The 13,418-nt window shown below is 44.8% G+C and overlaps 1 protein-coding gene across 3 annotated transcripts in view; it reads right to left on the bottom strand.

The window, feature by feature from the left end:
• The window catches only part of ADTRP (androgen dependent TFPI regulating protein), a 64,739-nt gene that overhangs the window by 48,919 nt on the left and 2,402 nt on the right, over nt 1-13,418 (bottom strand). Inside the window, exons 2-3 of one of the 3 annotated variants that reach the window (XM_070515626.1) lie at nt 10,142-10,252; nt 8,856-9,175 (exon numbers count right to left, since the gene is read on the bottom strand). In XM_070515626.1, the coding sequence (XP_070371727.1) occupies nt 8,856-9,005 (150 nt within the window). In that variant the 5' untranslated portion in view covers nt 9,006-9,175; nt 10,142-10,252. Of the gene's footprint in view, nt 1-8,855; nt 9,176-9,802; nt 9,937-10,141; nt 10,253-13,418 lie in introns of those variants that run through there. The other 2 variants (XM_044773230.2, XM_070515627.1) reach the window with 2 other exon arrangements.

Raw genomic sequence — 13,418 nt, 5'->3', positions numbered from 1 at the left:
AAGAGCAAACGAAAGAAGACTTTGCCCATTTTCACTGTTTTGAACAAACCTGTGGCTTCTAATTTAAGGCCTAGTGGATCACAACAATACAGAGTTGGGGTTGGTTTTGAGTTATGCTTGCATCAGAATCCATCCTATTCCTTGAAAGTTCTGGATTGGTACAAAAGGGGCAGTCTGGACTCTGCTCTGAGAGAATGAGTCAGGCAAGTTCTGGAACCTGGGGTGCTGGACTAATGATGATCAAGTCTGGTGTTGGGGAATATCTCTGGTGTCTGAACTCTAGGAAAGCCCTAGCAGAGTCGTCCCCATGCTATTATTTGGGCTGAAGGAGTGGGTGGGAGAGGACACAGATGTGGGTTAGGCCAGCAATACTCCCAGTTGGGTCCCCAGACCAGCAGCATAGCATCCTTAGAAAACCTGCTAGAAATGTAGGACCTTGGCCCCACTCCTATGGAATTAGACTGTGGAATAGAATCTCTGGGAATGGGGTCCAGGAACTTGTTTTTTAACAAACTCTCCAGGTGATCTTTATATATGCTAAAATTCTAGAACCCATGGATTAGACATAAATTTATCACTTTAAAATCTTACCGACTACTCAAAGCTATAACAGCTGACTTTTATTGATCTCTTGTTACATGCCAGGCACTGATCTAGGCTTTTAATTTCTCACAACAACCTTAGGAGGTACAGCCTATTATTGTGTTCACTCCCAACCCATTTTACAGATGAAGAAACTGAGGCACAGAATGATGAACAAACTCGCCAAAAGTCTCATGGTCAGTAAACATCTAGGCCAGGATTTGAAGCCCAGAGTCTTGTTCTTGAGCCAGACTTTTAAAAAAAAGCATCAAGTTTCTAAGAATAGTTCGGATAAAGCACCATGGGAGGTCAGAAGGGAGACAATTATCTCCAGGTGGGAGAATTAAAAATGACTTCAAAAATACTGCTGCGTCATTTCCACTCCCCCAGAGATTGCAATTTAATGGGTCTGGGGGTGCTGCCTAGGTTTCAGGATTTTAAACACTCTCGCACTTGATTCTAATCAGGGCAGCTAAGGTTGAGAACACTTGCCTAGAGGAAGTTCCTTTTGGAAATCAGACCTGGGCTTCTCAAGAGAGAGGAGGGGCTGTGGAGATCCAGGGAGCCAACCTTCCTGTGGGAGGAGATGCTGGAGAGAGAGAGAGGAGAGAGGGGAGAGATGGGAGGGGGAGAGGGGACAGCAAAGTAGCAAAGATTGACCAGATGGTAGAAAACCGGGAATGTGCAAGAACCCCCTGGTCCGTGAAGGGAGGAGGAAGCTTTGAGCCAGAAGTGGGGTTCCAGGGAGGCGTGGGAAACAGTTTTAAATGTCATGAAGAGGTTGCCACCCCAATGCTTGGCGTCTGCTTTCGACATTCAGCCCCAAGGGCTGTAGCATTCGGAGTGCCGTCTTTTTGCACATGACGTTAGAAGAAGTAACCTCCTCCCCCTTTCGCCCTCCCCCACAGCAGCTCTCATCTCACCCCTGGTTTCACTTCCAGCTGCTCAGCCCAAAGCAGGCAGCTGCTTTTGCTAGGAAGGGCAGGCACAGGGCCTGGGCCCTGGGTGAGGAGGCCTACACTGTTCTATCAACACAGCAATTAATCACATACTGAGAAGTGAGTGTCTGCCAGGTTTTCCCTCTTTGGGGAGAGGCCCCCTCCACCCAGCCTGTGAAGTCCATGTGACCACTTTCCTTAGTGAGAGCTTCTTAGAGTCATCATGAGTCAAGCTCATCCTGACTTTCTCTTGCCTTTCCCAGTCACAGAATGTGGAAATTGGATTGGGGAAAAGAACACATTACTCAGAGCCTCCGTGGCTTCACCTTCATCAATAAAAATTTGCTCCACCCAACAAACTTACCAATCGCCTTCCCCACTCCACACTCAGCTCACATGTTATCTCACAGACATATTTCACATTGTAAACGTGCCCACTGTGGGCACGAGGAAGCCTTGTCTCCATAGATCTTAATCCACATTGACATGCTATCCTCTGTATTAACAAAGAATATTTATGGAGTCCACATAGGAGCTCAAGGGGGAGGCGCTAGGGTGTTGCCAAGAGAAATTAATAGGCAAGAACTAGGGCATAGAGGAGGCACGCAGCGGAGCTGGAGGGCAAGGAGAGGGAGGCGCCACAAGCTCACTCAAGGGGGAGACTTCCTGGAGAGCCTCTCGGACAGGTTCGGGTCAGCTCCCCAAACCCCACCACAGTCTGCTCGTTCTCTAGAGACAATACAATGAAGTGTTTATAAAACATACGCAGAAAGAACAGTCAAGGGAGACAATGGTAGCTGCTATGGACAGAATTGTGTCCCCCCCAAATTCATATGCTGAAGTTATAACCCTCAGGACCACAGAATGGGACTTAATTTGGAGAGAGGGTCTTTAAAGAAGTAATTAAGTTAAAATGAGGTCAGAGGGTGCGCTGGGCCCTAAGGCAATAAGACTGGGGTCCTTACAAGAAGAGGAGAGCAGGACATAGACCCACACAGAGGGAAGACCATGTGAGGACGCAGGGAGGAGATGGCCATCTACAAGCCAAGGAGAGAGGCCTCAGGAGAAACCAGCCCTGCCGACACCTTGATCTCAGGCTGTTAGCCTCCAGAACCGTGAGGAAATAAATTCTGCTGTTTAAGCCACTCAGTGTTTGGCACTTTGTTATGGCAGCCATGGCAGACCAATACAGTGGCATTAAAATAAGACAGCAACAACCGGCCTTCTTTTAAGAGACTTAAAATAAAATTACTGTCGTTTACATTTCTCAACTATTTTAGCAGCCCAGAAAAGCAGAGCTAATGAGATCTTCTTGGTCAGGGTTTACTTCAGAGCTGCCACTCTCTGGTTTATCTTTTCTCCCAGTTCTTCCTTAGTTCTGTTCGTTCTTTTGCGCCTTTTTCTGAAATGCTGCTGATCTAAGTTTGTGAGCTATCTTCGATTTTTGTTGCTAGCTGGCAAACTTACCACCTGGGAGAGTGGAATTTACATTTTTTAATAACTAGAGCAATTTAAGAAACCATCGTTAAAGGACATTTAGCTTTTACATTCGTGTGTCTTCATAAAATTCACAAAAATGCTGGAAGCACGGAAACTTAGCCTTTCTAAGTCATCAAGTGTATTTCTTTGCGTTCGAGCCAGAGCCCTCTTAAATTATCCCAGGAAATGAGAATTTCTTCTATTTAAGAAATAATTCCAAAGAGGGAGATTCCGCAAGTTTCCTGAGCAAGACCTTACAACTCTTATTTGATGAGTCAGTGCCCAGCTCATCGCTCAGGGCCTGACTCACACAGCCTGGGACTTTCTTAGGTCTTGCCTCCAAAATGATGCAATACTTACAGTGGGAGACTATTCCAGAATAAAACAGCAAGTGGGGACTAATTGTGATGAGTATTTTATATAACCGTGGTGGCGAGGGCGGTGGCAAGCAGAGGCAGCCATTGCCAAATATATCTGTATTCACATGCAATATACTATTTCTACCATCATTCATGTGCATTTCGCTTAAGCAAGAAACTGAGATAAAAGAATGAGATAAAGGACACAGGAGAAGAAATGACAGAAAGAACACCAGCTGGAATGATGAGAATAAAAGAGAAGAAGCCAAGAACACTGAGGGACGGGTTGGAAAGAAGATGTATAAGAATGCTTGGCCAATGTTGTGTAGCTGATGACAGCCGGCTTCAGTGTAGCAGGAGGATGGCTGTGGGGTAGACTGTCTTGCAGGGAGGATGGGGTTCCCTATTCACAGCGTGCCTGTTAGGTGCCAGAAATTGTATTAGACATAATACAGGCCAGGGCAGGCGCTATGTTAATATGTCTTTATTAGGAAGAAGGAAGAGGAGGAGGAATCCTTTCTGTACATTTACTAGTTTACATTATGTAGGTCAGGCTCCTTGGGAAACAGAATCTGAGACTCTGAGCTCTGCCTGCTGAGTGTTCATTGAGGAACCCCTGTGAGGGGGAGGGAGGGAAGGCGGCAGGGAGCAGGAAGAGCTGAAAGGCAACACAGTTACGTGGAATCAGCTGATCCCTGAAGGAGCTCTGGAGCTGGGCTGGCCCTTCAGAGTTGTTCTGGAGCCCAGCCTTTGCACCTCAAATCAACCAGTCACTGGCTGCAGCAACCCCAGGGAGGGACCTAACTCTTTGTCTAGGCAGCTCTCTTCTGCTGAGGGCAGTTCTGGGGCAGGAGCTCAGCTGTGGGTCATCAGCAACCAACACTCCTTCTCCCAGGAGGTGGGGAAGGAGTACCTCGATGCTGGGGAGGCGAGGGTATCTGGGTGCCACACCACAGAATCCACCACATATGAGGAAACTGAGGCATAGAGAAGTTAAGTAACTCACTCAAGATCACACAGTGAGTGAGTAGCAGAGCCAGCACTCACACTCAGGCAGAAGCTAGGTCCAGAAGCTAGGCCTTCCATCACTAATCTCTATACTGTGTATAAAGAACCTACCAAAATGCTGTTATGGTTGCTCAATAAATTACAGCTATTTTATTTGGGGCACTGGTGGTGACTATTCCCTTCTATGAACCCTCATCCTGTCAGCTATCTGAAAGCTAAAAACAGTTCCTTAGGCATTTTTGTAGAATAGACAAGTGTATTCCTGACTCTGTTGAGCTTGAGTTCCACAAATCAGTATATTAATTTGGTGATGGAAATGAAAGGTTGGCCCCAAGTATTGAAGTGGGTGCTGTAACATAGATGGATCCCTACCTTCTCACTGTTCACAGGCTGCCTTGGAGTTTGGACCAATGGACCGTCCTCTAGAATCTCTGTTCCCCTTGCCCTGCTTTGCCATCTCTGAGGACCTATCTAATGAAATTGCTGTTGTCATTGCAAGAGCTCGAGGCTAATGAGGTCAGAGCTGCCTGAAGCTTGGGCAACTTTGTGAAGAGGGAAGGGAAAGGTCATGCCTCTGCTGCTGAAGTGGCGTGGGGGAAACAGGGAGGGGCCCACCCAGAATCTCCCCTGGAGATCCCAGTTATGTGGCACCACCTCTACCAATGTTTCAGAAGGAAGTTTATTTTTAAAAACAGGAAAACCCAGCAAACCGTATAAATTCTGCAAGCTAAATTGTAGCTGAAAGTCCCCTCCATCCCCCCCACCCCAGCTTGCATTCCCTGGGGCCAGGGACAGTCCCTGGATGGAAGTGGAGTGGATGGAGAGGAGAGGACACAATATTTGTGGAGGACCCAGGCACTGGAAGCCTGAGCTATCCACAGCACTGCTTTGTCTCAATGCCCAGCTTTGGGGATCTCCCCATTTAGCATGACTCTCTGCCCTCTGCTTAAGCCCACACACTCTACCTCCAGGGCTGCCCAATGGCATCCACCTGGGCAGCTATAGTGGGGAAAGCAATAGCTCCACAGTGGCCCTTCTCTGGCTGGGAAGCTGGAGCATGCAGTCTGTGGAGGGAGATCCTTGAGCAATGAGATGGGTGGGTGACTCTTGCCTGGATCCATGACCCACCAACTGTGGTGCTTAGTGAGGGGACTGATGTCCCATGAAATCACCCTCCCCTCCGCACCACCTCTAGTCAAAGATGAGATGACGAGAAGCTCACCACAAGTCTCTCATCTTCTCTTTCCATTGTCTGCCGTGTATATCATTTTGAGTGCTTCCCACATGTCAGGTTATTTATCCCTCATGATCATTCTGTTGTTATGCACTATTTTTATTTCTATTTGACAGATTTGGAAATGGAAGACACAAAGAAATACTTAGCCCAGGGTCACAGAGCCAGTAGCTGGTGGAACTGAGATACCACCGCAGAGAGCTCATGACACTAGAGCTCATGCTTGTAACCACTAGGGCCATATTGCCTCTCCTTCCCCACAGACAATTGGCTGCATCTTCCCTGGGGTCAGTTTACTCCCTCATCAGGCAGAAATGCACATCTCCCCTCTCTTTCCTTTACTCTCCTCAGGGACTAGGCAGGGATTGGTTACCATGACCGATTCTCAGTGGTACCCCACTATACCCCATCCTACCCCACCCCCCTACCACCAATCCTATGTGTCTTCCCTTTGAACCCCCTGAGATAGCTTCAGGAAGCAATGGGGCATGCTCAGAATGCAGACTTGCACTAAGGTGGACTTTGCTCTTGAAAGGTGGCGTAACTAATATTGAGCCAAGTAGAAATTATGGCTGTTTAAAGGGGAGAGGTATAAATTTCCTGGAAAGCAGGATTGGCTAGTGACTTCAACAAACTTATACAAAACAAGTTTGAGTGTTATAGCAAGTTATGAGACTTCTATGACTTTACAAGCACAACCATTAACTAATTAATCATTAGTTAACATTAACTAATCATTAGGAAGCACAACCATGAATCAGGTCACGAGACCTCAAGAGCTAGAAATTTTAAGGCCCAACACTTCACCTTAAGTAACATATTTGAAATCTATCTTTAAATTGATCCTCTGAAACATATTCAACTCATCTTAGCCAACTGGAAAACTTTGCATTGTCACATTTTCAAGATGACACCTAACAGAGCACAGAAAGGAAATAGCCACAGGTAGGCCCCTCTCTGCTCATTTCAAGGGTCAGAAGATGTCAGAAGAGGCTATATAGCTCAGAAATGCAGAAAAGCCTGAAGTCAAGTCCAGTCAACATACCAAGTCACCCAATTTTCACTATGAGAGTGCTCTGTGCCAGCCATGGTCTCAAATACAATGTAGAATCATAGAATGTTAGGGCTGGTAAAGACCTGGGGGCCAAAATTCCTGTTTTGGAGTCATTTATAATTTGATTGGAGTGTTAAGACTCACATGTGGATGGAAATTAGAAAATAATACTATCCATGAATAGGCAGAGACTGAGAGATGCTGTGAAAACTCAAGGAAAGGAAAAACAAATCTGGGTTGGAGTTGATCAGCAGAGGTTTTAAGGAGAAGATGGGATTTCAGGAGATCTACAAAAGCAGCAAAATTATGGAGAGGCAGGTAGCCCTTTCATTCAAGGAGAATGTGAATATGGGTAGAGCAGTGCCAGCAAGAAGCCTTGCGGCCAACACTGGAGAAGACACAGGCCTTCCTGGAGAAGAGACCAGCCTTCCTGGGGAGAGGGGAACCTGATGGCTGAGTAGGCAAGTGAGTTCTTAGATCAAGAGTTTGGAATCGGTTCCGTAAAGTAGGACAGGGCCGCTGTAGTTTCTGGAGTAGCAGACTACACTTCTCAAGCAGGCTCATGATGTTTAAAACAAAACCAAACCAAAAATAGTGCTTTGAGAAGATTAATCTGCAATCTGAGTGGTAGATGGATGGATCGATAATGAGAGACAATGAAGAGATGATCTAGCCATCCACATACAAACTAATAAGACCCCATATGAGGGGGGAAGTAAGACTAGGGAAGAAGGAATGAACCTAGCAAAAGAAAAATGTAGGATTTGGTGGCTGATTAGTCAGGGAAGCAAAAAGGGGATTATCACCAGGAAATAATAGTTTCTTTGACAAGCTAAGTGTCTTTTTCCATTCTTGGAATTATGAGGGCTCTGAGGCCTGTAACCAAGCTGGAATTAAGAAATCAGAGAGCTGGTCTGCGGGAGTAGGTGATAAGTCTGTTCAGAGCCATGCCTAGTGTGAGGTGGGACGTCCATACTGGAATCTGGATTCGCTTAGGCCACCAATCCTGGCTTCAGACACCCCTCTCTTTTAGTTGGCCATTTTTAATATAAAGCCAATAGATACACAGAGCTGAGATTTTTACTGTATTATTTTAGTTCCACAAATGCATTTTATGTTATTGTTTTCTGGGTTTTTTTTTTTTTCATAAAATTCTATGCTTGAAACAAGCAGTCACCTTGATATTTTCAAGCATACTAGAGCTGTGTTCAGGACTCAAATCTTTCACACCCAAGTCAAAGGCCAGCAGATGAGCAGAGAGGAGGAAATAGAACCTCAAGGCCTCTTTGATTTGGACTTTCTGAATCTCCTCTCCTTAGCACTTCAGAGTGTCACTTTTTCTAACCATGCATAACCTCTGCTTTGGATTGTGATTCCAAAGGATTGGAGTTATTGTCCAGTTTCTGAAATCAGATGTTTACATGGCACCCTATATTTTAGTTAAAAATCTCAAACAGTAATTAGCATCCCCAAAAGATGTGCCATTTTTAACTTTTAATTCTAAAAATATTTTTACACGTTCCCAAAACATTTTAAAAAAATCTGTTTTCCTCCCATTCATTCACACTTCATTCATCAGAATGTGGTCAGCCAGGCTAGGAAGGCAAGAAGGGATCAAATCACATGATTGGTTTGTAAATAGTTGAAAATGTGGATTTGCCGTTTGGTTGAGTGATTTGTCCTTTAAGATGGAGCCTGAGCCTACAACAAATTGAAGTGGGATATGAACATGGCAAAATGTATTTGCTTTTCTTAGCTAAATCTGTTAGTCTGTGTGTGCTGTCAAATGGCATTATTCCTTCATTGGAAATCGCACTTCCTACACAACATACGCCACTCTGCGTTCCCTCACAGACTTCCCCAGGCAAAGTTCAGAATCCCTCCTGCATTTGTAGTCAATGCCATGGTGAAACCATTAACCTAGTCCCCTATATGGGCTCATCTGAGAAGAGATTCAAGATACGATTCTTTTCAAAAGGGCGTTTAACAATTAGCCAGCACGAAATGTAGCTAAGGAGAACTCCCAAAAGGGGTTCCTCAGAGCAAATTGTCATGTAAAAGAGAAAGCCAAAACTCACAAACAATAAGGAATGAAGAAAAATAATAGGATTTTGTATTTAATAAAATCAAAAGGTGATATGTGTAGAAGCACCTAGATTATAGACAAATAGGTTGCTTTTGGTATGGCCATATAGACTTACCAGATTAAGGAATGTCAAGTACTTCCACTGTCCGCCATTTGCAAGGATTGTGGATATTTGTGGATTCCTTGTTTGTGAGATGTAGTAACTGAGGAAAATATACCAGCTCAAAACAAGGAAGTGGTATATGCACGTAGAAGTCCTCTCCATGGCTAGCTCTGACCAGGGAGCCAGAATGTCTCCAGTAGAGTCTGTCTCTCTGGAATCCTTCTGCGGGTCACGCCTGAAGTCCTCTGGCAGGGCAGAGAGCTGTAAAACACACCCCTCTGGGATTGGGAGTTTCAACAGGGCTGAAGTTTACTTCTCTCACAGGTCGTTTCCTAATAAGCGTGGGAGACAAAACGTTGCTTGTTTTCAGTTGCTCTCCCTCAGGTAACAGCAGCTGATCTACAGATTCACATAATTGTATTACTTAGGCTTGGAAGAGAGCAGGGAGTAATGCAAGAGCTCCACTTTGCACTATTCCTCTGGCGCAGGGGCATGGTTAAGTGGCTTACTATAAAATACCAATAAACTCTAACGAAATACCACCATGGCTATACTCTCTTTTCTTTCCTTTCATTTGGGCAGAACAAGGAAGTGAAATAATGTCTCTTGAGAGAATGAGAAGCAGGTTGGTAATCCAGGAGGGAGAGATTGCGGGCACATTTAGGGCATGGGGGGAGATAAGGAGAAAGGGAAAGGAAAGCATGTCGTAGTCTCGCTCCTAAGGTCTCCGAGGCCCTATAAAACCTGAAACAACTTTTGATCCTCCAGGAAGCAGCTCCAAGGGTTTTATTTTTCCAGTTTTGTGTCTATACTCTGGAGAACTGAAAGTTACCCAGGGCTGTCCCAGATACTCCATTTGCATAGGTGTTTCTATGCCCTGGGAGGGAAGAAACATATCAAGAGGTCTCTGGTCAAAGAAGCATAGGAAGAAGTATGTACAGGCCACAACCCCGACATACCTGAGTTTAGACACTGCTGGGACAGAGTGAGGATGTCTTCATTGCCTCAGGGAGGATGAGAGGAGGCTTAGGCTAGGCAGAGTTTGTGAAACTCTGCGTGGCCTCAGGCTCAGCAGAGGGACCCAAGAGAAAACTGGAAGTGTGACACCTTGTGACATCACCAGCTTGTTTCCCTGGGCAACTGACTCAGAGGGTTCTGAGCAATTCCCTAAGGAAAATGCTCCTGATGCAGCTATGTAAGTCTGTAGTTGGTGTTATTTGAGGATTTAACCAGGACTTACAAGGACTGGGAGAAAGGACTGCAGGTTGTACACGGAAACGAAACATAAACAAACTCACCTTCTAAGAGTCAGCGGATCCCAAATATTAGGAACTGTAGATGGGAGGAGAGCAAACCTGAGCCAGCAATAAAGGGTCTGCATTGTAACCATTCCCAAAAGAGAGGGTGATCTAGGAAACGGGTGACATAAAAATCTGTATGCAACTCCACAGCCTAGGTTAAAACTGCAAATAACAAACAGCAGCTAATACTCTCACAGTACTTACTAGGTGACAGGCATTGTTTCAAGTGCTTTACACATATGAATTCACTTAATTCTCTAAACACCACTATGAAGTAAGTATTATTATGATCCTCACTTCCAGATGAGGAAAACGAAGCCTGGGCTGCTAAAAGGAAGGATTCAAAAACTAATAAAAGGCAGAGCTGCAGTCTGAACTCTAACCAGTGTGCCTGACCTCAAAGAAACAGCATTTACTCTGCACCTGTCAGACTCCCTTCACAATATTTCTTCACTCTCTTTTGAACCCCTTTATTCCTCTCCCTCTCCCATGGAAAATTCTCTCAGGAAATGATCAGATACGTTTTGGAAGTTGGTGCACATATGAGTTATTGTGCTATCTTTCCCAGGGCATGTTCATGGTAAACATCATTGTAGATTTAGGGGTTTTATCCCTTTATACAAACATCTCAAGCAGAAGTCTGCAGATGGGTAAGGATTTAAGGCAAGAAGGAAAAGGAGAGTAAGACAAAGACCCAAATCGTTGAAGTTTGTGTGTCCGAACCTGAAGACTGGCCTTTTAATACCTAGATTATTTTTGCCTGTGTTAGCCTCAATGCCCACAGATGAGGCCTTTTATAAATATTGATACAATTACTTAAATTTATTTGTAAGAGGTTCAACATTTGATATTGCAATCCAATTTGTTAGCATTTTAATAAATGATAACATGATATATGTATATGAGGGTTTGTATACAGAAAATATGCAATTTCTTAATTCATTATATTTTCTTACAAAATTTTCTGCAAAAATATTGCTTAAGGAGCTGTCCATTGTAGATCGTATTCACATCATAATTTGTATCCCTGTTTGAATAGCCAAGGAAATTTTCATGGAGCACTTTGGCCATCTGTCTCCCAGGAGCTCTGACATCATACAGAGCTTTGGGGAACAGTGACAATGTCACCACATAGCTACAAAATGTTGCAAACTATACGTACTACTTCTGCTGTTAGCCTGTCTTTCTCTATTCTCCAAGTATTTGGAGGCCTCATGTCATATCCAGAAGAAATGACAGAGGGTTATTCACTGACTAAAAATAAAAAACTGACAGAAATTTAAATTTTTTACGTAGGAAATAGTAAAAATATAAAATAAATATATTTTACACTTTGAACTGGACATTATACAGGTAATTTGACTATTAAAAGTGACATTTCTTGAAACTCTCTACTCTTTGGGGGTTTAGAACACCATTCTTTAATTTCACAAATACTTATTGAGCAGCTACTAATTGCCAGGCCCTTGCTAGGCTCTGGGGATTCCCTGGGGAATAAGAGAGATCTAATCCCTGCCCTCGGGGAGCTTATGTTCTAGCAGGGGATACAGACATTAACTAATAACACAATCAGTAGTTAATTTATAATTATGGGAGCTTCTGTGAAGGATAAGCACAGAGGACTTATTACAGGGGATAACAGTACAAGACTTGCGGTGGTCAGGAGGTCAGGAAGCTGGCCCTGAGGAAGCCACGTGTGAGGAAGGCTGGTCCTCCCAACACTTCCAACGTGCTCTGAATGTCCCTTTCAGTCTCTTTTGTAAGCTCCTCTTCATCCGCCAGCTCCTTATGTGTTGGTGTGTCTCAGGGAGCCGGCCAAGCAAGTGCCCATCTCACACAACATCCTCGCTCTAGTTATTCTGCCCACTAGCATGGTTTCCGCACTACTTTCCAGTTTATGACCATAAATTGTATACCTCTAGTCCTGGCCCTCTCTGCATCCCCATCAAGCCTCAAGCGTATCTTCAAAAACTTCTTGGACATGTCCTGAATGAGTCAGATGCATCTCGAACTCAAGACGTCTAAAGTGAACTCACCTTCCCCGAAGCCTGACCTTTCTTCTCCGTCCTCTGTCTTGTGAGGATGGCCTTATCACCCACCTGGGAGTCTCCCCTTGTCTCTTCTCTCTCCCTTACTCCCCAAATCCAATTAATCACCAAATCTCGCCAAGTGCATCTCTCAGATCAAGCTCAAATCAGTTCTCTTCTTTCCATCCCTTCTACAGCTGGCCTACTTCAAGTCGTCCTCATCTCTTCCCACTACCAAAGCAACTGCCTTTTAATTGGTTTTTCTGATTTTAGTCTTATCCCCCAACTCTGTTCTTCAGAAGGTCAGGGAGTGATTCTATCCAAAATGCCAGTCTTACTACATCCCTCCCCGGCTTAAGTCCCTTTACTGTGTCAATATCACCTATAGGATAACATCCAAGTCCCAGAACTTTTTTTTTTTTTGAGGAAGATTAGCCCTGAGCTAACATGCGCTGCCAATCCTCCTCCTTTTTCTGAGGAAGACTGGCCTTGAGCCAACATCTGTGCCCATCTTCCTCTACTTTATATGTGGGACACCTACCACAGCGTGGCTTGATGAGTGGTGCATAGGTCCACCCCAGGGATCAAGACAGGCGAACCCAGGCCGCCAAAGTGGAATGTGCGCACTTAACCACTGTGCCACCCGGCTGGCCACCAACTTGTATAACTTTTAATAAACTGCCCATTCCATATGGCTTTGGTACTCTCTCCAGCCTCATACTTCATGTTCCTCCAACAACACCAAATTGGCAGACTTTTCCAACCCCACTCGGCTATGTCGTGTCCAGGGCCTTTACTCCTATTGTCTCCTCTCCCTGATGGCCTCCTCTCAAAATGTCTGTGACTGGTTATCTCATGACCATCCTCTAAAATGCAGTTTATCAGTTTCCTTCTCTAGAAACCCCTCCCTGAACCTCTTCTTAGCCAAAGCATACTAAATAGCCCCCTCTAGTCTTCCTTAATACCCTGTGCCTCTGCAAATTCATGACTAGTGTCTTAGTCCATTCAGGGTGCTATAACGAAAATACCATAGACTGGGTAGCTTATAAACAACAGAAACTTATTTCTCACAGTCCCGAGGCCTGGGAAGTCCAAGGCACTAGCCTCCTGTCTGGTGAGAACCCATTTCTGAGATACTTGTCTCCTTGCTGTGTCATCACATGTGGGAAGTGGCAAGGGATCTCGGTGTCTGTGAGGCCTCCTTTGTAAGGGCACTAACCCCATTCATGACAGCTCCGCCCTCATGA

Source organism: Equus asinus, chromosome 8 (genome assembly GCF_041296235.1).
Source record: "Equus asinus isolate D_3611 breed Donkey chromosome 8, EquAss-T2T_v2, whole genome shotgun sequence".
Classification (NCBI taxonomy): domain Eukaryota; kingdom Metazoa; phylum Chordata; class Mammalia; order Perissodactyla; family Equidae; genus Equus; species Equus asinus.
The sequence above is the reverse complement of the archived record's forward strand: the minus strand, read 5'-3'. Positions and strand labels throughout refer to the sequence as shown.